Raw genomic sequence first — 27,032 nt, 5'->3', positions numbered from 1 at the left:
CCTGAGGTTTTAAATGACACATGTGATGACCTAGTGTCAATTTGAACTGTTCGTTCATTCTTACTAAGATGAGCAAGCCATGGTACAAAAAATCATGCTAATTGGACAATCCTAAACATCCGATCAATGGCATGAAAATTGGACAGCCAAGATTGAATCTAAGCATCATCTTATAGATCTCGCTTCACGTTGCTTTAATGATTCCAAAGTAGCACTTTGTTGTGATGATACTAACCGTGTGATTTATGGCTCATAAATGACAGACGGTCATGTCAAATTCCCCCATTCAAAGGTCTAGGATCATCTGATCGGTGTGATTCTTGCACCGCGGCTTGCTCCCAACGGTACTATTTAGAGAGAGAGAGAGAGAGAGAGAGAGAGATATGCCTCATCTTTAGGCAATCTCTTTTGCTGTATTAAAAAGTGATAACATGATATTACAAACAACAGCTTCCAACCCCATGCAATTACAAATCAGTAGTATGCTACTTAATGGAGGAAAAAACAATATCGAATGGGGTCAAGAGCAAAATAGATTCTCCCCTGAAGGTTTAGGCCACTCAGGATTCCTTATTCTTAACTCTGTAAGGGTATTTCTGGTATATGGATATGCTGCTAACCACAAGCGGCAGAGCCAAGAGACAGTAGAAAGATGGCGGCCTGCCGTCGAAAACAAATTGCAGCAAGGCAGTTACCAGTAATGCAGAAACAATAACAAAACCCTGAAAGATATACATGAGAGAATTAGACCAGAAGTAGGAAGAGCAATGATAATAAATAATTGCATAATCTCGATACTGGAGCATGACTAACCTTCCGGACACCACCAGCATGGGTTGTGACAAGTCCAACAAGAATCCCACCAATAGAATTGCTTAAAACTGGTATCTGAGGCAAAAGAAGAGAGAGAGAGAGAGATTAGCAGAAATATATGAAGGCACTCAGTGCATGAAATCCATAGATGGCACCAATATTAGGTGTCTTAATATCAGGAGAAATTAATTGGTCCATGTATTATTTTAACACAACAAGGAAATGTAGGACCATTGTTATGGGTTCCCTGGTGAACCCAGTACATGATACAGGTACGTTGTACACCTTATGCTACTTGATAAAAAGGAACTAGAATGATGTGGTAGAATGGTTTTGTGTTATGAGAATGATTGCTTAAAACCGGACGTATGGATGAAATTTTTTATGCCTTCAGAATTTTCCATTCACAATTTTGCTATTGGAAAATGGGTTGTGGGTGAAAGTTAACCTGCAGCCAGCAATTTGGGGTTGGCATTTAAATGGTAGACGGGCAAAAGTTTATGATTTGCTGCCCACCAGATCTCAACCTTACTCTTTTGCCTGGGCTTTTAGAACTAGCCAGTGGCTCACATTGATTCCTGTCGCATGCTCACACAGCCCCATCTGGTATTGACCCAGCCCCACTATTATATGCACAAGTTAGAAAAGTAGGGTCATTGAGGTGCAGTTGCCAGGCAAGCCACTACTAGTGAAGTTCCATATCAAGGTGGTGAGCAGAAGTGTCCGAAGGCTATATATTTGCTGATCGAGATCAAGCCATAAGAGCTGCAGTTGTAGATGTATTCCCAAATGCACAACAAAAGGTTCTACAAGTGCCATATACTACTAAAAGTTCCTGAGAGGCTGGGACATTTGCATGGCAATAGTTCTACATTCAAGAGATCTATGTATGCATAAGATGAAGACAGTAGAAGAGTTTGAAAAACTATGAACACAGGCAGTGGAGCAATAAGGACTTGAAAATGTCAATTGGTTGCACAGGATATACAGCCTTCTTCACTGCTAGTCTTACTTTTCATAGCTTTGAAAATGTTGAAGTAGGTCATTTCAGTATCGGATTACCAAAAAATGTGTAACCATCTTCCCCTAATTTTGCCACATGCCAATCTTTCACTACTTCCACACATCCCATCACAAAATCAAGAAGTGACAAGGATGATTGGAAGATTCACATACCTATCAATTAATGCATTAATGCCTTCTCTTTCTGTAAGTTCAAATTCTGCAGAGAAGGTTGTCTTGAGGAATACAGAGAGCTGCATGTGAGAAGACTATGTATAGTGAAGCCAATCAATAGTTTCAAGTCCATATTTGATGCAGGACAATTAACCACTTGCTCTAAAAGCTCGAACTGATAGAGCATGGCGAATCAATCCCTTTATCACATAGCCCAGGCCCCACATCCCATGGGTTAGAACCTCGGCTGAACTCCCCCCATGGACCCCACATCACATGGGTTTTGCCTCACACGGGCCGCCTACCTCGAGTGTACCCCTGCATCCCACAAGTCACCCCACTCGAGCCCGGTGTGAAAATGCCCATGCATTAATATTGCTTTACTATACATGCACATAGTCATTCAAACTCTTCTACCAAGTTCAAGCTATGTACTCCTGTTCCAGTCACTTTTGAATGTAGAGCCAACGCGATACCAATGTCCCAACCTCTTCAAGTTCCTTTCATAGTATGTATCACATGTAGAACTGGTGCTATGTATTTAGGAATACATCCAAGTTAAGGGAACAGATATCTACACCCATCACAATGATTTGCACGTACTCATTTTCCACTTTTCTTTTTAAAAAATGACGTAGCACACTTTTCGTATTATTTCAAATCCAAAGCAGGAAGATGTTTTTATTCTAATCAATCAAGGCAGGAGTGAAGCAGCTCCCATCCCAATAACCAAACAACTAGAATAAAAAAAAATCCAAAGCTGTAGCATCAGCCTGACGACTTAGCAGCAACTCTCATATTTGTAGGTTTCCAGGCCTCTAATGTGTTCAAGCCTAACAAACTGCTGAATCAGAACCAAGAAGCTATAGATGCATGGCCTTGGCCAGACTCAAAATTCCAGTTCAAGGATCCACAAGATTGGCTCAACTCAACTTGACTCAAAACCTATACTTAATGAATATTCATTTCTAAGTGACAAGTTATAACCAAGGGATGATAACATAGCCCACCTACAGCTTAAAGTAACTGGACAATTGGAGTGACAGTGATGCAGGACATGAAAATTAAATATGATATGCGAGATTTCAGGCTTAAGATCACGTTAGTTCAGAAACAATTACACAAATTACATATCCCACATGAAAGTCCAAACATTTAATTAAGGGGAATCTATGCGGATTCAGACCTACACATGATAGGGCTGGATCAATAAAAATTATGAACCAAATAATACTCAAAGATAACAAATAATCATCCACACATGCATAGTAATTAGTCCATAATCCAACGGATTCAGAAATTCCAATTCGGGGAACCCTAGGGTAAGAAAAGGGGGCATAAGATTAGAGGTTTGAGTAATTTAGGGTTAGGTTTATGAATTTTGGGTGAAAGTGGAGTGAAAGAGAGGAGAGAGACAAACCAGAGAAGTACCGCATGCGTGGATAACAACAATGGCCCAGACGCATGTGCGTATGATCCCAGCCGCACGTGTGTGGGGCCCATTATTCAAAAAAAGGCCACCTTAGCCCTAGTCGGCCAGGGATGGACTCCAAAACCCCAAATCTCAGCTTGATCCGATGTACGGTTTGTGCGTGGTGCTCCGTCGAAGTATCAACCCTCCTGTAGGGCCAGATTCTGAAATTCTGCTGTGGGGAGGAGAATTGCTACAATAGATGATTGATTCGAAGTGCAGATGATGAGGTGAGATGAAAAGAATGGATGGTAAAAGATGGGTAGTAGGAATGGCGATGGATGGGGCGAATCGGGATAGATGTGGCTTCGCACCACGGTAGTTAACCCTTCGATGAAGGGAGGGCTTCGCACCCAATTAGGCTTCACAACTCAGAGAGTAGGAAAACACAGAATTTTTATTAATCTTCAATAAATGAAAAAAAGCTACAAGGGGTGCCTATTTATAAGAAAACCCTATACCCCAAAACTCTTACCATGTGCGCAACTTATTACTTGGTGATGAAGTAAACTAAAATAAAAACCAATCAAAGAAATCTAAAGCGTTCATGATGTTCTAAATAACATAAATAAGCAAAACCTAAAATATAAAATCAATCCGACTAGTGGACCACGATCATGAGATCCCACGATGGGCTTTTCTTAGCTATCGGGTCCACTCTCTTCAACCAAAACTTCGTCTTCTAACTAGGAGGCCCTCCCTGGACGTCGTCATTCATCCAGATCGACGGTGGGGCCCTCCTTCTGGCGTACATGCGTAGGGGGCCCGGCGTGCACAGGATGTTCTCATCAATTCTCCCCGACTGTGAAGATTTCGGCACTGACGAAATAAAACTCCTGAACCACTCCAAGATATAAGATTCAAGTCTCTGAAGCTCCTCCTCAACGAGCCACATATTGGCTGAAGCTGGACGTGACTTCCACTTGACCAAGAACTTCTGAAACCCGCCGTCCGACGTTGAAACTATCTGATGGTCCAGGATATCCTCTATTTCTTCTCTGGGTATGTGAAGGTTAGGTATAGTAGGTAGCAGGGAAGAAAGGTCGGGAAGAGTAAGTATGGGAGGTAGAGGCTGAAAAAATGGGTCGACGGTAGGTATGGGAGGTAGACGCTGGGAAATGGGTCGGGATGGGTAGGAATGGGACGTGATTTGGGAAAATGGATCGAGGGGCCTGGATCAGGGAAGTCAGGATCGGATTTGTACGAATGTGCACGTCTGGCCCCCTTAAATGAATGGCGTCTACTGAGCGATAACTGCCCATGCGGAAGATTCCACGCATTAACGTTTTTTTTCATTTTAATCTCTGTTTTTCTGTATTTTGAAACGCTCCATGTCGCTTCCAAACTGTGTTTCACTCCTACTATCTAAATTTTAAAATTTCTTTAAAATTGGCGGTGGAAGTTGTTACATTAAGAACGCTTATAAAAGGTGCCTGCCCGGTCGAAAAAACCGAGCGGAACGTTCAGCTCCAAAAGTCCGGGGGGGCCTTCTGCCCTTGCCCCGTCCTGGGTTCGGCTTGAGTATTTCATCCCAGGTTTGTTCTTGGCAAACCGGATACCAGTTGGAATGGATCAAATAAAAGGGCAAAGGGAAAACCAAAAATCAACTCATCCAAAATAATTCTACTACTAATTTCGACCAACTTTGGCTAGGTATTTGAGATAAAAACACATTATATTATAGATTTTTTTGAATCAAAGCTCAGTGGGCCATTTTTCAGAAATTCATCAAAAATAGGTATTTATACTTTTTTTAATATGTTTTGCTGTTTTAATCATGTCATATGATGTGTTAATCATAGTAGAATATGTTAATGTGCATTTTACAGATTTGGGGTGCTATTTAATAATTTTTTTATATTTTTTTCTATTTACGCATGAATTTTGGCCCCTTTTTTTAAAATTCGAAAAATCAATTTTTAATGGTTGTTTTGCTGTTTTAATCATGCCATTTGATGTGTTAATCATAGTAGAACATGTTAATGCGCATTTTACAGATTTGGGGTGCCATTTTATATTTTTTTAATATTTTTTTCTATTTACGCATTTATTTTGGCCCTTTTTTTGAAAATTCGAAAAATCATTTTTTAATGATTCTTTTGTTGTTTTAATGATGCCATATGATGTGTTAATCATAGTAGAACATGCTAATGTGCATTTTACAGATTTGGGGTGCCATTATATATATTTTTTATATTTTTTTCTATTTACGCATTTGTTTTGGCCCTTTTTTTGAAAATTCAAAAAATCATTTTTTAATGATTCTTTTGCTGTTTTAATGATGTCATATGATGTGTTAATCATAGTAGAACATGTTAATATGCATTTTACAGATTTGGGGTGCCATTTTATATTTTTTTCTATTTACGCATTTATTTCGGCCCTTTTTTTGAAAATTCGAAAAATCATTTTTTAATGATTCTTTTGCTGTTTTAATGATGTCATATGATGTGTTAATCATAGTAGAAAATGTTAATGTGCATTTTACATATTTGGGGTGCCATTTTATATTTTTTTTATATTTTTTTCTATTTACGCATTTATTTCGGCCATTTTTTTGAAATTTCAAAAAATCATTTTTTAATGATTCTTTTGCTGTTTTAATGATGTCATATGATGTGTTAATCATAGTAGAACATGTTAATGTGCATTTTACATATTTGGGATGCCATTTTATATTTTTTTTTATATTTTTTTTCTATTTACGCATGAATTTTGGTCTTAAAAAATAATTGCAAACACCTAAATGTAAGATATTTTCATATTACATTCATTCTAATATATCTATCATTGATAATAGATAGTTAGAAAATTAAATATATAAATTTTGTAGTCAAATTCAGGTTAACTGGTTCATAAATTCATCAGACAGTCCAATACAACTTCTCACCAAAGAGTGGACCGTTACACCACCATAAACATGTTCCAATTTATAAATGAATGCATATTTGGAATGCTTAGAATATTCCGGATTTAATCCATATTTTGAATCCTGACAGAATCCCTTACATTGAATTCCTTGAAACATTTATGTTGGTGCTGGCAAAAAGTGAGTAATGTTCATTACTAGTCATGATCTTCTGTCTGATTTCTTGATGCCATGAATGAATGTGATGCACAAAAGACTCTGCAGGCTCTGACGGCCTATGGGACAGTGACATAGGGACAAGATCAATAAGTTTCCGAGGTTTATAACCAGTAACGACTTCATACGGATGGAAACCTATGGACCTATTGACAAAACTATTAAACGCAAACTCGGTTATAGGTATTATGGTGTCCCATGTTCTAGTATGCTCTATATCCCTCCTAGTAGGAGACTCATTTGGTAGATCATTAGGAACAACAACACGAAACTCATCCACTACCAGAATGGCCTCATTGGGTAACTCTACACTAGCCTCTGGTTACTCTATCTTTTTTTTTTTTTTTTTTTTTTTTTTTTTTTTTTTTTTTTTTTTTTTTTTTTTTTTTTTTTTTTTTTTTTTTTTTTTTTTTTTTTTTTTTTTTTTTTTTTTTTTTTTTTTTTTTTTTTTTTTTTTTTTTTTTAAAAAAAAAAAAAAAAAAAAAAAAAAAAAAAAAAAAAAAAAAAAAAAAAAAAAAAAAAAAAAAAAAAAAAAAAAAAAAAAAAAAAAAAAAAAAAAAAAAAAAAAAAAAAAAAAAAAAAAAAAAAAAAAAAAAAAAAAAAAAAAAAAAAAAAAAATACTCAAAGATAAGAAATAATCATCCACACATGCATAGTAATTAGTCCATAATCCAAGGAATTCAAAAATTCCAATTCGGAGAACCCTAGGGTAAGAAAAGGGGCATAAAATTAAAGATTTGAGTAATTTAGGGTTAGGTTTAGGGATTTTGGGTGGAAGTGAGAGGAAGAGAAGAGAACAGGTAACCAGGACCACGCGTGGACAACAACAATGGCCCAGACGCACGTGCGTGTGATCCCGGCCGCACGTGTGTGGGGCCCACTATTCAGAAAAAGGCCACCTTCGCCCTGGTCGGCCAGGGATGGACTGCAAAACCCCCAAATCTCAGCTCAATCCGATGTAAGGTTTGTGCGTGGTGCTCCGCCGAAGTTTCAGCCCTCCTGTAGGGCCAGATTTTGAAATTCTGCTGTGGGGAGGAGAATTGTTGCAATAGATGATTAAGTCGAAGTGTAGATGATGGGGTGAGATGAGAAAAATGGATGGTAGAAGTTGGGTAGTAGAGATGACGATGGATGGGGGCGAATCGGGATAGATGTGGCTTCGCACCACGGTAGTTAACCCTTCGATGAAGGGAGGGCTTCGCACCCATTTAGGCTTCACAATCAGAAAGTAGGAAAACGCATAATTTTTATTAATCTTCAATGAATCAAAAGAACTACAAGAGGTGCTTATTTATAGGAAAACCCTATATCCCAAAACTCGCATCATGTGTACAACTATTACTAAGCGATGAAGTAAATTAAAATAAAAATCAATTAAAGAAATCTAAAGCATTCATGATGTTCTAAATAACATAAATAAGCAAAACCTAAAATATGAAATCAATTCGACTAGTGGGCCACGATCATGAGATCCCATGATGGGCTTTTTTTGGCTATTATTGCAAGAAAAACATCAAAATCTTAAAACTTCGTTCTAAACTAAAGCAAACCTGATTATATCAGATCGACGGCCCGCTAATCAGGGGCTTCTACACGGGTCCCTCATTCACAATTCGTGCATAGAGCCTCCGACTCTCCAGAAGGTGGGCCTCTCAAGCTGGGGCCTCACGAGCCCATATTCCCTGAAGTTGACGGCAAATAAACTTGACCCAAATAGAGTCAGTTAAACTCTCCGAGCCATGGTAGCTGCTTCTTCAGATTGAACCGTTCGGTTGAATAGAGGTCGGAAAATTGGGGTGGAGAAGAGAAGTGGAAGTATGGGAGGTAGAGGTGAAAAAGGGTGGAGGTAGGTATGGGAGGTAGAGGCTGGAAAATGGGCCGGAGGGTAGGAATGGGAGGATTGGAAAATGGCGAAGGGGGCAGGAAAGGGAAAGGTGGGAATCGGATGGTAGGGAAGGGAAGGCAGGCCCCTAAAGACCCTTGAATGTGGAACTAACTCCCATGGGGAAGATTTGCTACATACGCATTGAGACCGTTTCATTTTATAATTTTGAATGGTCAAGTGCTACGCGCACGATGCGGACCATCACAGAATCCCTTACATTGAATTCTTAAAACAATTAGATAAAAAGAAGAAGTATTTTCATTACTAGTCATGATCTTGCCGATTTCTTGTCATGAATGAATGTGAGCCACCAAGACTTTGCGTCTCGATGCCGATGGGTGGCGTACGTGCATAGGGGACCCGGCGTGTGCGGGATGTCCCCATCAGACAGGTGAATTGATTTTGCAAGTTTTAAATTAACTTATGAGAAGAAAGCATATCATCAGCTGAAAATGATGAGAACGCAGACCAGAAAGACATTACGCTTGAAAGTGAGTTTCAGGTGTAAGTCGCATACAAGTGAAATCACTTCTTTTGCTCAGGATTTCAAATGCACAAAAAAGCTGCGAGTGACTTGCAGCTTGTAACTCGCTTACAAGTGAAATTTTAAGTCCAAACACCACTTGTAACTAGGTATTCCATTACGGTAACAGTGGCCGTAAATGCCACCACCGTTACCTTTACAATATGGGTCATAACAGCTATTACGGCCTCATAACGGCTGTTACAGTATCTCTTTTTTATTTTCTAATTTATTGAAAAAACCTCTGAAAAACCTATATCTACCCCGTAATATTGATTAAAAAGTATGAAAAACCTATATATGTCACATAATAGACCATTACGGGGCTATTATAGACTTTATAGGGGATATAACCTGCCGTTAATGGCAATTACAGGTCTTTTTTTCAATAATGGCTGTTACGACCGTTACGACCTCGTAACGTGTAACGGTTGCCATTATTACCTTTAGGTAACGGCCTTTACGGTACACCATGCTGTAAGTGGGTTACCTGTAAACCCTTGACAACTAATAAAACTTCCAAGCATCCAAATGACCCCTAAATGCACTGGAAATTTGAGAAATTATACGATCCTTGGTCTAAGTATGTAGTGTCCTCAGTTGTTGAACTCCTACAAATCGAGGCCATACCTTGGCAAGCATTTGGTGCAACCTGCTTATCGAGTCAATGAGATCTCAACAACCAAATAGCAATAAATGAACAAGAGTACACCCACAAGAATAATGGAGTAGAGAGGGAAAATAATTTTATTAATATCAAACTACTTCTATTACAAAACTTCGAAAACTCACAAGTAGAAATTTTTAGAATGCTTACCTCTTATACCCATTGTTGTCAAATGCGATCGCATATGCGCATACTAATGGCATATGCGATTCTGGCAAGTATGCCATGGCATACTTTTATATGCGACCAATATGCGATCACATATGCGAGTATGTGATTGCATACTGCATATGCGATCGCATATTTCCCAATAGCTAGAGTGGAAGAAATTTTTTTATTTTTTCCTATTTTTTTAACAAAAAAACAATTTTGCGCCGTTACGGGCCGTTGCGCCCCCGTATCACCGTTACGCTCCCGTATCCGTATCGGTTTTAGAGGTCACCGTTACGCCAACCGATACTGATACGGGACACCTTGGTAGGTAGAAGCTGGGAAGAAAGGTCGGGAAGAGTAAGTATGGGAGGTAGAGGCTAGAAAAATGGGCCGAGACGGGTAGGTATGGGAGGTAGAGGCTAGGAAAATGGGCCGAGATGGGTAGGAATGGGATGTAGAGGTTGGAAAAATGGATCGGAAGGGGGCCATGGATCAAGGGAAAGGTCTGGAGAATCAGGATGGTTAGGCGAAAGGCTGGACAATGCGTCAATGGCCCCCTTGAAATGCAACTAGATCTTCCACATTGAATGTGGAACTAATTCCCATGGAGGGTGGAAGATTTGCTACGTACGCATTAAGATCGTTTCGTTTTATAATTTTGAATGGTCCAGCGTTATACACGTGTAATTTTGAAACGGCTCCCTGAGGGTACCGCTCTGACCTGATGCGAATCCTGACAGAATCCCTTACATTGAATTCCTTGAAACATTTATGTTAGTCTGCAAAAAGTGAGTAATGTTCATTACTAGTCATGATCTTCTGTCTGATTTCTTGATGCCATGAATGAATGTGATGCACAAAAGACTCTGCAGGCTCTGACGGCCTATGGGACAGTGACATAGGGACAAGATCAATAAGTTTCCGAGGTTTATAACCAGTAACGACTTCATAAGGATGGAAACCTATGGACCTATTGACAAAACTATTAAACGCAAACTCGGTTATAGGTATTATGGTGTCCCATGTTCTAGTATGCTCTATATCCCTCCTAGTAGGAGACTCATTTGGTAGATCATCAGGAACAACAACACGAAACTCATCCACTACCAGAATGGCCTCATTGGGTAACTCTACACTAGCCTCTGGTGCACTCTATCTAGCCACAAGGCCGCACATGTTGTACCCCTCAAAATAATAGTCTTGATGTCCCTCATGGGGTGGGGATACAGGTGCACACCCATGACTGATTCCTTGGTCACCTCCATTCATTGGTCTATCCTCCTGACCACCTATCTGAGATTGATCATCTTCCTTAATTGTGGGGTTTGTCCTGAGAGAGGCCTCTATTTGGTCAAGGCGTTAATCTATGTTTCGTTCAAAGCACTTACCCCAAGACTCGATCTGCTGGGACAGCTTATTTAGTGACTCTAGCAGTTGTTCCATGTTTAGCGTAGGGTGCTAGCCAAAACCATGACCCGTACGTGTGAGCGTACAACTTGCTAACTCCACCTAAGGACTTTCTACGACAACTATATGGGACTAAATGATCCTATGAGACTATATGAAGGGACAATGCAATGTTACTCCAGCAATATAGTTAATAAAATAGGGGACTATGGACTCCTAAAAGCTACATGTGATGGACTAAATGCATGACGGACTCAAACAAACTAACCCTAAACAAATAATGTATTCCCCTATAAGAACCCTAAGCTCTGATACCAAATTTGATGCAGGACATGAAAATTAAATATGATATGCGAGATTTCAGGCTTAAGATTACGTTAGTTTAGAAACAATTACACGAATTCCACATCCTAAATGAAAGTCCAAACATTCAATTAAGGAGAATCTATGTGGGTTCAGGCCTACACATGATAGGGCTAGATCAATAAAAATTATGAACCAAACGATACTCAAAGATAAGAAATAATCATCCACACATGCATAGTAATTAGTCCATTATCCAAGGGATTCAGAAATTCCAATTCGGAGAACCCTAGGGTAAGAAAAGGGGCATAAAATTGAAGATTTGAGTAATTTATTTAGGGTTAGGTTTAGGGATTTTGGGTGAAAGTGGAGTGAAAGAGAGGAGAAAGACGAACCAGAGAAGTACTGCACGCGTGGACAACAACAATGGCCCAGACGCACATGCGTGTGATCCTAACCGCACGTGTGTGGGGCCCACTATTCAAAAAAATGCCACATTGGCCCTGGTCGGCCAGGGATGGACTCCAAAACCCTCAAATCTCAGCTCGATCAGATGTACGATTTGTGCGTAGTGCTCGGTCGACGTTTCAGCCCTCCTGTAGGGCCAGATTCTGAAATTCTGTTGTGGGGAGGAAAATTGCTATAATAGATGATTGATTCGAAGTGTAAATGATGGGTGAGATGAGAAGAAGGGATGGTAGAAGATGGTTAGTAGAGATGGCGATGGATGGGGCGAATCAGGATAGATGTGGCTTCGCACCACGGTAGTTAACCCTTCGATGAAGGGAGGGCTTCGCACCTAATTAGGCTTCACAACTCAGAGAGTAGAAAAACTCAAAATTTTTATTAATCTCCAATTAATGAAAAAAAGCTACAAGGGGTGCCTATTTATAAGAAAACCCTATACCCTAAAACTCGCAGCATGTGCGTAACCTATTACTTGACGATGAAGTAAACTAAAATAAAAACCAATTAAAGAGATCTAAAGCGTTCATGATGTTCTAAATAACATAAATAAGCAAAATGTAAAATATGAAATCAATCCGACTAGTGGGTCATGATCATGAGATCCCACAATCGGCTTTTCTTGGCTATCGGGTCCACTCTCTTGAACCTTCTAACTAGGAAGCCCTCCCTGGACGTCGTCATCGATCCAGATCGACGATGAGGCCCTCCTTCTGGCGTACGTGCATAGGGGACCCGGCGTGTGCGGGATGTCCCCATCAGACAGGTGAATTGATTTTGCAAGTTTTAAATTAACTTATGAGAAGAAAGCATATCATCAGCTGAAAATGATGAGAACGCAGACCAGAAAGACATTACGCTTGAAAGTGAGTTTCAGGTGTAAGTCGCATACAAGTGAAATCACTTCTTTTGCTCAGGATTTCAAATGCACAAAAAAGCTGCGAGTGACTTGCAGCTTGTAACTCGCTTACAAGTGAAATTTTAAGTCCAAACACCACTTGTAACTAGGTGTTCCGTAACGGTAACAGTGGCCGTAACGGCCACCACCGTTACCTTTACGATATGGGGCATAACAGCTATTACGGCCTCATAACGGCTGTTACAGTATCTCTTTTTTATTTTCTAATTTATTGAAAAAACCTCTGAAAAACCTATATCTACCCCGTAATATTGATTAAAAAGTATGAAAAACCTATATATGTCACATAATAGACCATTACGGGGCTATTATAGACTTTATAGGGGATATAACCTGCCGTTAATGGCAATTACAGGTCTTTTTTTCAATAATGGCTGTTACGACCGTTACGACCTCGTAACGTGTAACGGTTGCCATTATTACCTTTAGGTAACGGCCTTTACGGTACACCATGCTGTAAGTGGGTTACCTGTAAACCCTTGACAACTAATAAAACTTCCAAGCATCCAAATGACCCCTAAATGCACTGGAAATTTGAGAAATTATACGATCCTTGGTCTAAGTATGTAGTGTCCTCAGTTGTTGAACTCCTACAAATCGAGGCCATACCTTGGCAAGCATTTGGTGCAACCTGCTTATCGAGTCAATGAGATCTCAACAACCAAATAGCAATAAATGAACAAGAGTACACCCACAAGAATAATGGAGTAGAGAGGGAAAATAATTTTATTAATATCAAACTACTTCTATTACAAAACTTCGAAAACTCACAAGTAGAAATTTTTAGAATGCTTACCTCTTATACCCATTGTTGTCAAATGCGATCGCATATGCGCATACTAATGGCATATGCGATTCTGGCAAGTATGCCATGGCATACTTTTATATGCGACCAATATGCGATCACATATGCGAGTATGTGATTGCATACTGCATATGCGATCGCATATTTCCCAATAGCTAGAGTGGAAGAAATTTTTTTATTTTTTATTTTCAATTTGGAAAACTTTTGCCCATAAATAGGCACTCATCCCCTCCATTTTCACTATTGTTTACTCCAAAGGTCTAAATCTCTTACTCTCTCTCTTACACCTCTTTCTCTCTTACTCTAATCTCTCTACAATTATTTCAAGTATGTTCATTTTTTGTATTTTATAAGTTGTGCTTACTTTTTGTAAATTAAGTTATAAGTTATAACTTGTAAGTTGTTTCAAGTTATCCATTTATCAGTAAAATTTCTTTGTTCGAAGTTTTTAATAATTAATTATCTTTTAATGTAGCTTGTTGATTGTTTTGTTAAAATTTATATAATATAATATAAGTAATTCAATATATAACTTAATGAAACACTAAGACTATAATAAAATAAGTAAAATAACCCAATCCAATCATGTGTACTAATTAGGCAAGTTTTTCCTATTTTTTAAAGAATTTTTTCAATTTTTATTTTTCCTTTTTTTCAAATTTTTATTATTTTAAAAAATATATATATGTGCCATGGCATATGCGATTGTGCAATCACATATGCGAACAGCACATGCTAATCGCATGCGATCGCATATGCGATTTGACAACATTGCTTATACCAGACCTTAAATGAATCTTCAAGGAGAATCCTCCTAAGTCCCAACTAAGATATTGATTGATTTCAAATCAATCATAGTTGATTTCAAATCAATCATAGTTGATTTCAATCAATTTAATATTCCTAAGATGGTAAAGCCAAAAGTAAAAGCAAATGTAGAAAATAATCCTCAAAATCTTCAATCATATCTTTAAATCAGCCCCCATATCATCAATCACATCCCCCCATATCTCCCGTAAATAGTAAATTGATATTTAGGCCCTGAATCTATAAATAAACAGCCCAAAATCCGCATATGTCGCGCCCCAAGTGGGTTGTGAGCCTGCATCAATGCTGATCCAGACCTTTGATTTAATATACCCCACCAATGGACCAAGCCCAACAGCGCTCCCCAGTGGGAGAACAGTAAACCCATGAATCTGCAGCCTGCAGATAGATGGCAAAGAAAGATCTAGAGCGGCAATCTAAATTCAACAGAAAATGCCAATTTTGGGTTGGTGTGGGTCTTCCCAATTTTGCTATATTTGGGGCATGGTCCATCCACCGTGCATCCCATCATAGCAACGGTCTCAAAGACTGAACCACAGGCCCACTTGTACAAATTCAAGGCTCAAAGATGCTATGCATTTTTTTACACAGTAAATATCCCTAGGCCAAGGATCAAATAGTATTTCAAGGAGAAAATCAGATAGAGGAGACAATTACCACAGTCAATGCGGTCCAACCATGAAAAAACCCATGCTGTCTGATGGCTTCTCCATCAGGAGACTTAGACATACTTGCCAATAAGCACAGGCTTCCAACTATAGACATTTCCACAGTCATTAAGTATGAGCTGTGTTTCTTCACCTGCACCAAAAGGAAACAATATATAAAGGATAGAAGAAAATTGAGAAAATGGAGGAATGTAAAGGAGTCTAACCTGAGAAGCCCACTGACATAGAGAAGAAGCCAGACCAGAGAGCACAGAAGCAACTAAAACAGGAATGATTCCATGAAAGAGAACATGATCTGGGTTGGTGCCACTAGAACCCTTGCCAGAACCTTCTCCAAAGCTTAGAAGTATGGCAGCAATTATTAGTAAGAATAGGGCCCCCATTTGTTTAACTGATTGCTTCTGCCTGCAGATTGCACCCAGAAAAAATATAGGCAAGTGACTGTCAGAGAACTTGGTAATTCTCTGAAATTACCTGCAAGTGCATAGCCATTAAAAAGGCCTAGCATCAGCCTAGCCAGCAGAAATGCTCAACTCAGAAAATATAAGAAAAGCTCTCTCCTGCCTTTGGAACCAATAGGAAATAATTGAAAAGTTAGACATAAGACAGTGATTTACTATCCGGAATGGGCCTAGGAAAATAACCAGTGATTAATAACCACTACATTCAGAGAGTAAAATGGAGAGAAAAATTCAATCTAGAATACATCTGGTAGTATAAACTATAAAGTGAGTCGGGAGTCAACAAAAAACATTGAAACTTCTAAAATACTCTTACCTGTATCAAGACCAATGGACCAAGTCCATGGTTCTTATACTGTTTCCCCTCAGCTAGAAGCAAGATTCTCAAAACTCAGTTTTAGTGTGCAATTCAACAACAAGTGAAACCAACCAGCCAGACAGTGACTCATCCCAAAGCATACATGTTTCTCTTGAACTGAGTTTTAAAATCTTCTACAAGAGGACTGTACAGATCACTGCCAATATTGAACCTAGAATTAGAGAAGGAATCTGGGTACCCACCAAAAAAGGACATATTACACACTAATTGATACAAAAAAAATGCCAACCTGCAATGAGCTTGTGCCCAATCAAACATATATGCATTGACATCATCTTGCAAGGAGGTAGCGCACTCTAGTCAGTCAATAACTTGCCTCCTAGAACTGCAAAATGCTTACCAATGATCTAGAGCAATGAATCAAGGAACATTCCCACATCTAGCATCAGATTGTGCAGGCAGGAAACCTCCACGCCTTCTGGGAAACTCTTGATAATCCTAAAGCCAATGCCTGGGTCGCCTGGGTCCTAACAACTCCTGGCCCTGAATCTGTATCTAGGACTAAAACCAAAGATCCAAATTTCGAGAAACATTTCTCTGAATTCTGCTTCTTTTTTCCACTTCTTTTCCTCAATTCCCTGTCTATTTTATTTTCATCAGCTTCTTCGGAATTTTTACCAGCTCAGCTCAGTTGTCGTGTTTCCATTGAATCAGCTGAATCGAACAAAGAAACGAGAAGATAAATTTCTGAGCGGATCCCCATGTTTCCATTGAATCAGCTGAATCGAACACGGAAATAAGGTGAAACTTCTGAGTTGATTTGAGTTTTGAACACTGCCTTCAATTATAAAGCATCTGGTCCTCTTTCATATTGTAGAGTTCATCTATGATCATCATCTCATCATATGAAGTCTCTTTATCGGTACATGATAGCTTCTTCTTTTTCAGACTTTTTGAAATTCCATCATCGTTTGTATTGAGCATTGCGTTCTTGGCGTATGATTCAACACTGCTATGATGATTGCAATAATATTGATTTATTATGTATACGCATGGTGATTAAACACTGGTACTTCGTGGATGCCAAGGCATACTGATATCTATGCAGTGTGCTGCTCCATAATCCATATATGAAGCAAAACACGCAGTCCCAGGTTTTCCCCTGATCACTGAGAACTGTGCTAAAGTGTGTGTGTGTGTGTGTGTGTGTGTGTGTGACAATCTAGCCAATGAAAACCATCACAAAAAATATTAAAACAATACATTTTTTTAAGGATAACAAATAATAAATATATAAATGTAAATCAGCAAGAGAGATATGTCTTCCGGAACAGTCAAGAATATAAATAGAAAGGCCAGATTACTTGCCAAATCAGCAACAAGAACATACCCCAGCATAAGATACGTAAAAAATGCTGTGAACAGCAATTTTGTCTGGTTGAGCATCGAGAAAGTAAGTGAATCTAGATTTTTGTATGAAATCTGCAACAAGCTATTCTGCAGAGCATAAATAGCAGCTGGAAGACCTGATGCAGTCAAAGAACCAACTAATGTCCACTCTTTGTACAGTCTCCCCAAACTACCCTCTTTTGCTAAGAGAATAAGGGCAAAAATAACCTGTCGAACAGACATTGACATCACATATTTTGTCGTGGAGGTCCAAAAAATGGAAAAAAGCATATCTGGTAAGGGGCATTACCTTTGCTACCTCGCATGCCAAAACAGATGAAGTCACAATGACTTCTCGCCTGTAGGAGAATATCACAAAAGTATGTCAAAGGCTAGCTTCATGTAGGCTCACCCATCTATTATGCATCAATAAACAGGTGTTTATATTTACGCAGGGGGGTGCAAATACACCAATACAAGCTTTCACTTATCATCATAAACTAAAATATAATTATAAAATCAAGAGTCTGCTTATCAACATGTTAGAATATTTAAAGCACAACAAACCCAGAAGAACCACCAAGTGTTGATTTTACCGCAGTCTTAATGATTAGTCCAGACCCACAGGATCTGGTAGAGAATAATTGTTCCTTGCATGGAAACAGATATAAAATACACTGATCAATTATCTACTCATGTCATCAACAATTATGCATGGCCATCTCGCCAAATGGAGTTCCAGGAAGTTGCGCAGTACACTCGAAATATGGGCTGCGCAACGGCCACGTTCCCCTCCTCTTTTGTTGGGCTCCCTTTATGTCTTGAGGCGCCCCCAAAAACTGCATGGGATAAGGTGATTAATCACGTCGAATCCTATCTAGCCAAATGGAAGTGTCGATTTCTCTCGAGAGGCGGTCGGCTTACTCTCACAAAGGCGGCCCTGTCCAATCTTCCTGTGCATCTCATGTCCCTTTTCAGATGCCCGGCTAGCATTATGAAGATGATTGATAAGCTGTGGCGGGAGTTCTTTTGGAATGGAAAAACTGACAAAAGGAAATTCCATCTTGTCAAGTGGAAGCGAGTATGCTATAGCTTTAATGAAGGGGGTGTAGGTATAAGGGATCTCAAGGCGATGAATGGCGCTCTCTTAGGGAAGTGGATATGGAGGCTTGGAACTGAAAATTATAACCTATGGAATCGGATAATCAAATTTAAATATGGTACATCCATAGGAGGCTGGTGGTCTAAGCCCTCTTCTACCTACAAGGCTTCAGCTATTTGGAGGGGAATCCTGTCTATGCAACAGCAGGTGCTTAAGGGGATTGGTTTTATCCCAGGGAAAGGTGATCGCGTCCAATTTTGGGAAGACATCTGGTTGGGAGATGTCCCTCTGAAAGAGGACTTCCCTCAGATATTCCAGCTAGCTCCTACCAAAGATATCATGATCAACAGTTGCGTTACAGTTTCTGGTGGAGAGACAGTCTGGAACGTGGATTGCAGAAGACATCTTCAAGACTGGGAGGCCTCCGAATATGTCCAGCTTTTTCAAAAACTTCAAAGCGCCAATCTGGACAGTTTAGCTGCTGATCGCATCATGTGTAGGTGGGATAAATCTGGGATTTTCTCCGTGAAGTCGTTATATAGGCTGCTGTCCTCTCCTCCCACTACGATCTTTACCCCGTCTTCCCTCGTCTGGAAATGTGGGGCTCCCCCAAAAATTCTGGTTTTCGGCTGGTTGGTGGGGCAGAAAAAAAATCTTGACGATCGACAATTTGAAAAAAGGGGGATGCCTATAGTCAACGGATGCTTGTGCATATTGAAGGAAGAGGAAATGATCGACCACCTCCTTCTCCACTGTCCGTTCATTACTTCTATTTGGTCTGATTTTCTGCAATACTTTAGGATAAGTTGGTGCAATCCGGGTTCAGTTGATGTTCTTCTTTACACGTGGTACGGTGTCAGTCTGGGCAAGGTGTTGAAGCGGTTGTGGAGAATGTCGATTTTGGCTATTTGGTGGGTCGTGTGGACAGAGAGAAACAGCAGATGCTTCGACAACATCTCAAACCCGGTGGACAAGGTTAGATCAAATGCCAAATGTTTGCTCGTTCAGTGGGCAGCGGCTGACGACAGATTCAAGGAATCTGATTTTTTTCTTTCTTTCAGCGTTGTAAGGTCCACCTTCTCAAAGGACCCTTTTTCTATCTTTCTTTTGCTGTTGTTTTCTTCTTTTCCTTTCTTCTTCTTCTCCCCTTTCCCCCTTTTTGTTTTCTCTTTCCCTTTTTTTGAATGAAATTTCAGTGATCTTTCAAAAAAATTTATGCATGGCCATGCGGATGCTTGGTAGGCATTGAAGAATTACAATTGCATTCAATTGGTATAGAACCATCTCATTGTGATACTTTACATGAAGAACTTGGACAATACACATTTCACTAGTTTGGAGGGGGATAATGGATCCAACAGGCATATCTCATGCCAAAGCCATGAAGCTGATTGTTGGACAAGTTTATCTGAGCATAGGAGGTGAGTGGCATCCTCTTGATTTCACCATTGTGTATTTTTGGGTCCTATCCTCATTCTCTCACTCAGCCACAATAATGCATCCACCATATTCCCAGATTCTGACAGGTTAAGAATTCTCCTTCTCAAGTCAATTTGATATGCTTTTGTGGGCAACCATATTATGTTTTCATTATCAATATGCATGGAATTGCTCACTTGATAAATCCAGGTTAGAGGCTTTTCTTCAGTATTATATATTTTACTTTGCAAGCAACTATTTGGGAATGCATTTTCCACTTCAGTCTGATGGTGGTACATGTGTGAGCCTCACTGCCAGCTTGGTTGCCTTTCTTACCTAATAGAAGGGAACACCATGTGTGCAAGTTCCTCGTGATTAGCAATACATTTGGCAACTGGCCTTGCTATTCTTTGAAGCAAACAAACTACTTGAGCATGCAGCTTACTTTTTTTCTTCTAATGATGGAACTGTGTGCACTTTGGTGCCAACATGGGTGCCTGTGTTTTTAGTTAACTCTTTTTTTTCTTCGTCTTTTTCTTTTTGGATGTTAATCGATCTTTAGGAATGACAAAGGAAAACTAGATTTTGAACTCTCTATGAGAAGGGAATTTAGTTCAAAGTCCAGGTTGTAGGTTCAATTCAGGGTCGATTTGGCAACCACCAAGGTTGCATGACAGATGGGACATCTGTCCTTGACATGCCTGTAATGTTTATCCTTATGTTGTTTGTCAAACACTGTGGCAATGGTGATGGATGGACATGCACATGTGGGCTTGTGCACATTGGCACGCCAACGCATTACCATGTGTGGGGCATGTGTAGGTTGATAGTGGCACATATGGGGTGCATGAAGAATGACAATGGCACATGTGGCACAAGTGAGATGCTTGAAGATGGATGGTGGCAATAGCACATGTGGTGCACTTGCACATTGGAACATGTGGAGCACTTGAGGATTCATGGTTGCACATGTGGAGCGATTTTTTTTAAGAGTAATGGCAATTTTATTCAAGAAAAAGAGAGGCACCAAGATGGTGCAACAGCTACAACTGAAAAGAGAAAAAAAAAAAAAAAAATTACAACCTTTCAAAACATCTATACAATTACAAGAGGCCCATTCTACTACAAGAAACTTTGCCCTATTAGTGACCCACTCCTCCCTATCACTCTCGTTCTGAAAGCACCTATAATTCCTCTCCCCCCAAATCAACCAAAGGGTAGCCGACAAACATAGCCTTCAAATGGACTTCACTTGCTTCCAAAGACCCACACCATGCTATGTGATAAAGAGGTCACCAACTAAAGATGGCATAGACCGAGAAATATTAAAATTCCTAAGGAACTCTGGCTGCACCTAATGCACAAAAGGAGCACTGAATAAAGTGATCCACAGATTCAGCACTTGCCATACACCTGAGGCAATTATTAGGAATCATCATCAATCACTTTTGGGGATTCTCGATGGTCAAAACCCTACCCTTCCCACTAATCATCCAAAGGCCAAAATCTTCGGGGGAGCGCCATAATACCACACATGACGCGATTGCTGGAACTCGCATCCCCCCCCCCCCCCCCCCCCTCTCGGGGCTTGAAGCACACAGTAGAAAGATTGAACAAAGAACCACCCTGACTTGTCCTTCAACTAGACAATCCTGTCCCAATTGCCTCTCACTAGGAAACATAGTTGGAGACGAGCCAACATCGACATGTACGCATCCACTTCTTCATCACAAAGGAACCGATGACAAGGAGGGCACCATGCATTTAACTCCCCACAAAAGGAGAATCACCTAGCAACCAAAACATTGCCATCCGTAGAAAGACAAGCCATATTCAGCAACATCGTATGCAAGGGTGTTTCGCCAGTCCACATATCCCCCCAGAATTGGATCTTTTCCCCATTACTAAGAGAAAAACCAATCCCTTCCTTGAATTTAGACTTCACGCAGGAAACCCCTTTCCACATAGCCGATGCTCTGTAAAGCGAGGAATCCTTGGTCCACCACCCTCCCTCCTAGCACTGGTAGTCTGGTACTTATCAGCAATAGTCTCCCTCTACAAGGCCTCAACTTCTGACGCAAACCTCCACAACCACTTACCCAAAAGTGCCAAATTCATCAGATCCAAATCTCTTATGCAGGCTCCACCCTCTTCATAGGATTTGCACACCTCTCCCTAGCACAATAGATAGAATTTCTTCTTCACTTCTAACCCCTCTCAGTTGAATATTAATGGTGGCACATGTAGCACATGTAGCAAAGGGCGACCAACATTGTCTAACAATCATCTGGCTACTCCAAGAATTTAATAATGAGCAAAGTGGGACCTACACAATCTGATCATCTAGCTACACCAAGAACGGGGTGCAATTTGTAGAAAACCTGATGTCATCTGAGTGTTTACTTCTTTTTTTAAGGTTTCCGTGTATTTACTTTGAGATTTGCTATAGACAAAGTTAAGTGAAAGTGATTGCATGAGAAGGGCAGGCTACAGATATATTATCATAAGACAATCTTTTCAGATGTAATGGTACATTGGGAGACCATCTTAGGTTGATGAGCTAAATATAAAAGGAGACTCCAAAAGGACGATAATTTGGGCTTCTAGAAGATGCTTCAACCCTTGCAGAAGAGCTTCCGTAATCAATCAATCAAATGAATGTGATAAATTCATTTCATATTTCTTTCAATCAAGTTTCAAGTGTGGTTGATAGCATCCTGCATGTCTTGGCTGAGGAAGGAGTAAGCAAGCAAGCAAGCTTCATGTATGGGTTCTTCTTATCCATTACCTTAATAGAACATTTTTGCAGTGCTTTATTTCTTCTTTTGAATAAATCCACAATTGCCACTAAGAAAAATGATCAATGAGTGAGCACTGAAGATGAGTGTTGAAATTCATCATTGACTAGAGGATAAGCCAGTATACATGGGTCAACGCAAGCAAACGTTGATTATAAGCTTTGGCCCTATTTGGATAGGCAGGATCCACAAAAAAGGAAAACATTTTCACTTGATTTGAGATTTTTTGTTATTTAGATTTCAGAGAAAACTGTGGATTCTGCAAAATAATCATTAGCCTTATCTGCAGTAGCAGTGCCCTGGCAGAAGGTATGAGCTGACAGTTGTCTACTTGGGAAACAAACAAGACCCGTAAACATGGAATTTGATCTTTCAACAGTGTCGATGAAAATAATCATTACTTCTTCTATGTCGACACCTTGAATTTCCACCTATCCAACCAGGGTGTTAGGTTCACGTCAGAAAATAATTCAATTTTCCCAATGTACAATGCAGACCGTATCGACCAAGAATGACTAGTGGAAGTAAATAGTGTTGCTTCTGTATCCTCTCTTCTTTCTTTCTACAGCTGCCTTCTTCTTCTGGCCGACTAAATTTACTTGTAGGAGTTCTAGCTCTTCCTAAAGAAACCCTAATCATAATTCTCACCCATTTGCAGAAAGTCTTCAATAAGCATGAAACTACGGTTCCACGTACACGAAATGGTGAGTTTGAGAAATATAGCAGATTGCAGCATTTGAAGAGATTGTGATGAGGAGATTTCAAGGGAGATGATGGATTTGGAGGTTTGAGTGGGCTCTACCTGATGAAGCGCTTGGAGATGAGAGGCTGTACGCCGTACTGGATGGTGAGGAGGGTGAGATAGAGCCATACCGTTCTGCTTGCAGTTTCGGGATTTGGAGGCAGCTTTCGTTTTGGGGAAACTGCCATTAATGGCAGGAAATAGAGTAAGCTAGGGTTTGAGAGAGGGAGGGGGGGGGGAGAGATACTTGCAATGAATATAGCGGATGCTTTTTGAAGCTGCGGAGGCAAATGCACGTGGATCGGAATCGGCAAGAGTCGTAAAACACTCTACCTCTTTGGGGAATCCGCTCCGTCCATCAGATTATAATCCACATGGGATCAAAGTAACTTCTATCTTACCTTTATTTTGGTGATTCCAACCTTGTGAACGGATTTGATGAAAGATAGGCATGACGGTGGACCCACGCATAAACCTATGGTTGGTTTTCCATCCCACTGTTCAATGTGACCCACTTGAGTTTTCGATGTGACTGATTTTTTTGGCGCATTGGCTGGAAAGCAGATTAGCTGTTACCCATGATACAGTAGCTGTTGCCATACTTGCGTTGTTTTATTTTCAAATAATACATTAACTTCCGTTTGAATTAGATTTGAAATCCGATATACACTTGCCGCCCATGTACGTTTCAGAACAAAAAATGAAAAGGTACGCATCTCTGTATTAAAGTCTATTCACATGGGGCAGTGCAACGGGTTCATTGCGTTGCAGAGCCTTTGAAGAAAAATCTCCTTTTCCTCTTTGGTGTTTTGAGAGAGGAGTGGTATGAGACTAATATTTTCATAGGAATAAAGGAAGGGGAAGGCAAAATTCATGCTCCATATTGAAAGGTTCTGCAATTGATTTCCCTAAAGCTTTTGGAAGGAGAACTTAGTCGATCAGAAATCTACAGCTTGTTTCTGCTGTAATACCGGTTCCAATGCTGCTCCCATACAACAAGCGTTTCCATATCGAATGATGGTGGAATTCCACAGACCCCACAATGAAGAAACTTTGGAGAGAGAGAGAGAGAGAGAGAGAGAGGGAGGCACAAATTTCTTTTGTGAGGATCAAGATCTAGAGCAAAAATCTAAATATTGACAAATCGCATGTTTAGAGCTCGAATCTAAAACAAATGTTCAATGGATGATGGATGTTCTTCAGGACTAATGAAACAGAAGTGGATCTTCATCTGTATAAACATCGACAACAGATCAAGATTTCATCAGATCTCGCAAGAAAGCCTCAAATCCATCGAATCTGACATAGAAATGAAGGAAGAACTCACCGATCCATTAATGAAACGAAGAAATGGTAAAACGATGAACGGATTGAAGGAAGTAGAAACCCTCAGAAGCCAAAAGCAAATGATAATAGACTTTAATAAAGAGACGAGTTATGGACTTTTCGCACTAGGGAGTCCATTCGTTCAACAAACATTGAATTAGGTATATCCGCTGATTATATTTCCAAGGTCACTCCATACAAAACATTCTACTGATCAATGATAATACTTATGGATACAGTGTACAATGTCCAGAGTATACGTGTTGTGCAATATTACATCGCAATACAGTCCTATACGATAATCCAAACATCCCCTTAGTGGGAATTAGTGGGGGCCACCTTGATGATGTGTAGTACATCCAGGCCGCCCATTTTAGGATGCGGTCCAAATCTCAAGTGAACTATACCATGGGAAATATTCAAAAGGGCTTCTCATAATATTTTAGTAATTTTTATTTGTTATCCAACCACCTGTCAATAATGTCAAGATAACCTAGATGAAGGGAAAATACAAATATCATCTTAATCTCATACTTTTATTGCCCATGCAAAGTTTTTAATGGTCACTCATCGTTGTTTCTAGTGGTATAGTTCACCTAGGATTTAAATCCTCCCAAGGTTTGAGATTGTATCTTAAAACAATATGAAAAATAGATAAACAGTGTGGATATGCAATGAACACATTAAGGTGGGTCCTACACGGCAGTGTTACCCAGGTAACAGCTAATCCGATCCCCTTGTCTGACTATAGTGATGAGGGCAAATTCAAAGCTTAAGTGGACCACACTAGAAAGTAGTGGGGATAATAATTCCTACAGTTGAAACCTTCCTAATGCCCACCATGATGTTTATTTGCGATCCACCCTATTCATAAGGTGATGCACACTAAGATGAAAGGCAAAAACAAATATCAACTTTATCGAAAACTTTTAAGCTACCAAGAAGTTTTGGATGGTAGGACTCCTCGTCCCTACTGCTTTCTGTGGTGTAGTCCACCTAAGCACTCATGCTTTAAAATGATCTTATAAAATGAATGAACATTATGATATAACACATACATCATGGTAGGACCCATGGAGATTAGTGACGTCAACGCGCCACTAAAGTCATTTGTACATGGTGCACCAAGCAATCCACTTCTAATAATTAAGGGTGCACATGGAACCGGTAGCACTGATAAACTGAGCAGGAACTGACCAAACTACACGATTTGGCCCAGTTTTGAAGTGCACCGGCTTTGATCCTGGTTACGAAAATCAAATGACTGATTAGTTCAGTTCTCAGTTTGGGGTTTTGGAGAAAGGAACCAAACCGTGAACCGGACCATATAACCGAACTTAGAACCTAATCGTAGAACTAAACCGGGAACTGGACCATCCTGTCATTGAATATTTATTATAAAAAAAAAAAACATAGAAAGTTTTTTTTTTAAAGAACCCTAATATCTCAATCTCAAGCACCTCACACCACCAAGCGCCCATTCTCATCTCTCTCTCTCTTTCTCAAGACAGCAACCGCCCAACTCCCTTCCTCTCACTCATTACAACGATCTCTTATCTCTTATTCACGGAGAAACTAGAAAAACAGAAGCAAAAAAGAGAAGAAAAGGAATAAGAGGAAATATTTAAATGTAAGTGATTCTTTGTCCTTTTATTTTCTTTTTAGATTTGGGGGAATTGATTCCAGGGCCATCCATGCAATCCACATGTCCATCTGACTGAATTATCCCATTTGAAAAGGTTTATGGGTATTATCTATCCATGGTTGGAAACATCATAGATTTAGTTAAACGCACCATGCCACCACATGTGCTAGTGTCACATAGGCCAATGGGATCCAAGTCCAACATGTTCATCAGGTGGGCCCGGCCATCTAGATCCTATGGTCCAAAAACATGCTGGTTCGTGGCTTGATTGCTGTGCCTGCGATCTAAACAAAGAAACCCACTAGATGGATGGCTTAGATCTCACGCGTATATGTCCTGCTGCCACATGGGATGGTTGTAGATGATACGCCCTACACACTCGTGTGGGCTTATAAAAGCTCGAATCGTCGTATCAACAGTCCATGGTTTATTGATCGAGGCTGTCATTCTCTTGGGCCTCTAAGAGTATGATCTATTAATATTAAAATACTTCAAGATTGGAATATTGTAGCCGTCTGCGTTCTGTTTTATAATATCAAATAGAAAGAGTTTATGTTTATCCCATGGATGAAGAATTGGGCTGGATTATAGGAAGCCCAAAGCCATATGGCTGAACCGGTTTTTACGGTCCGATTCTGGTTCCGATTTTCCTAGAACCATTAG

At 39.8% G+C, this 27,032-nt stretch overlaps 1 protein-coding gene across 1 annotated transcript; it reads right to left on the bottom strand.

Annotated features, from left to right (window-relative positions):
- Positions 1-368: 368 nt before the first annotated feature.
- On the bottom strand, positions 369-23,786 carry LOC131242270 (UDP-N-acetylglucosamine transporter ROCK1). Its single transcript, XM_058240807.1, has 7 exons — positions 23,459-23,786; positions 17,648-17,696; positions 17,339-17,565; positions 15,375-15,573; positions 15,158-15,301; positions 814-888; positions 369-722 (listed from the first exon to the last, which is right to left on the bottom strand). Exons 1-7 carry the CDS (start codon positions 23,584-23,586, stop codon positions 561-563), a joined length of 984 nt encoding a protein of 327 aa, XP_058096790.1. The 5' UTR covers positions 23,587-23,786; the 3' UTR covers positions 369-560.
- Positions 23,787-27,032: the final 3,246 nt, after the last annotated feature.

The sequence above is a fragment of the Magnolia sinica genome, chromosome 4 (genome assembly GCF_029962835.1).
Source record: "Magnolia sinica isolate HGM2019 chromosome 4, MsV1, whole genome shotgun sequence".
Taxonomy (NCBI): Eukaryota; Viridiplantae; Streptophyta; class Magnoliopsida; order Magnoliales; family Magnoliaceae; genus Magnolia; species Magnolia sinica.
The sequence above is the reverse complement of the archived record's forward strand: the minus strand, read 5'-3'. Positions and strand labels throughout refer to the sequence as shown.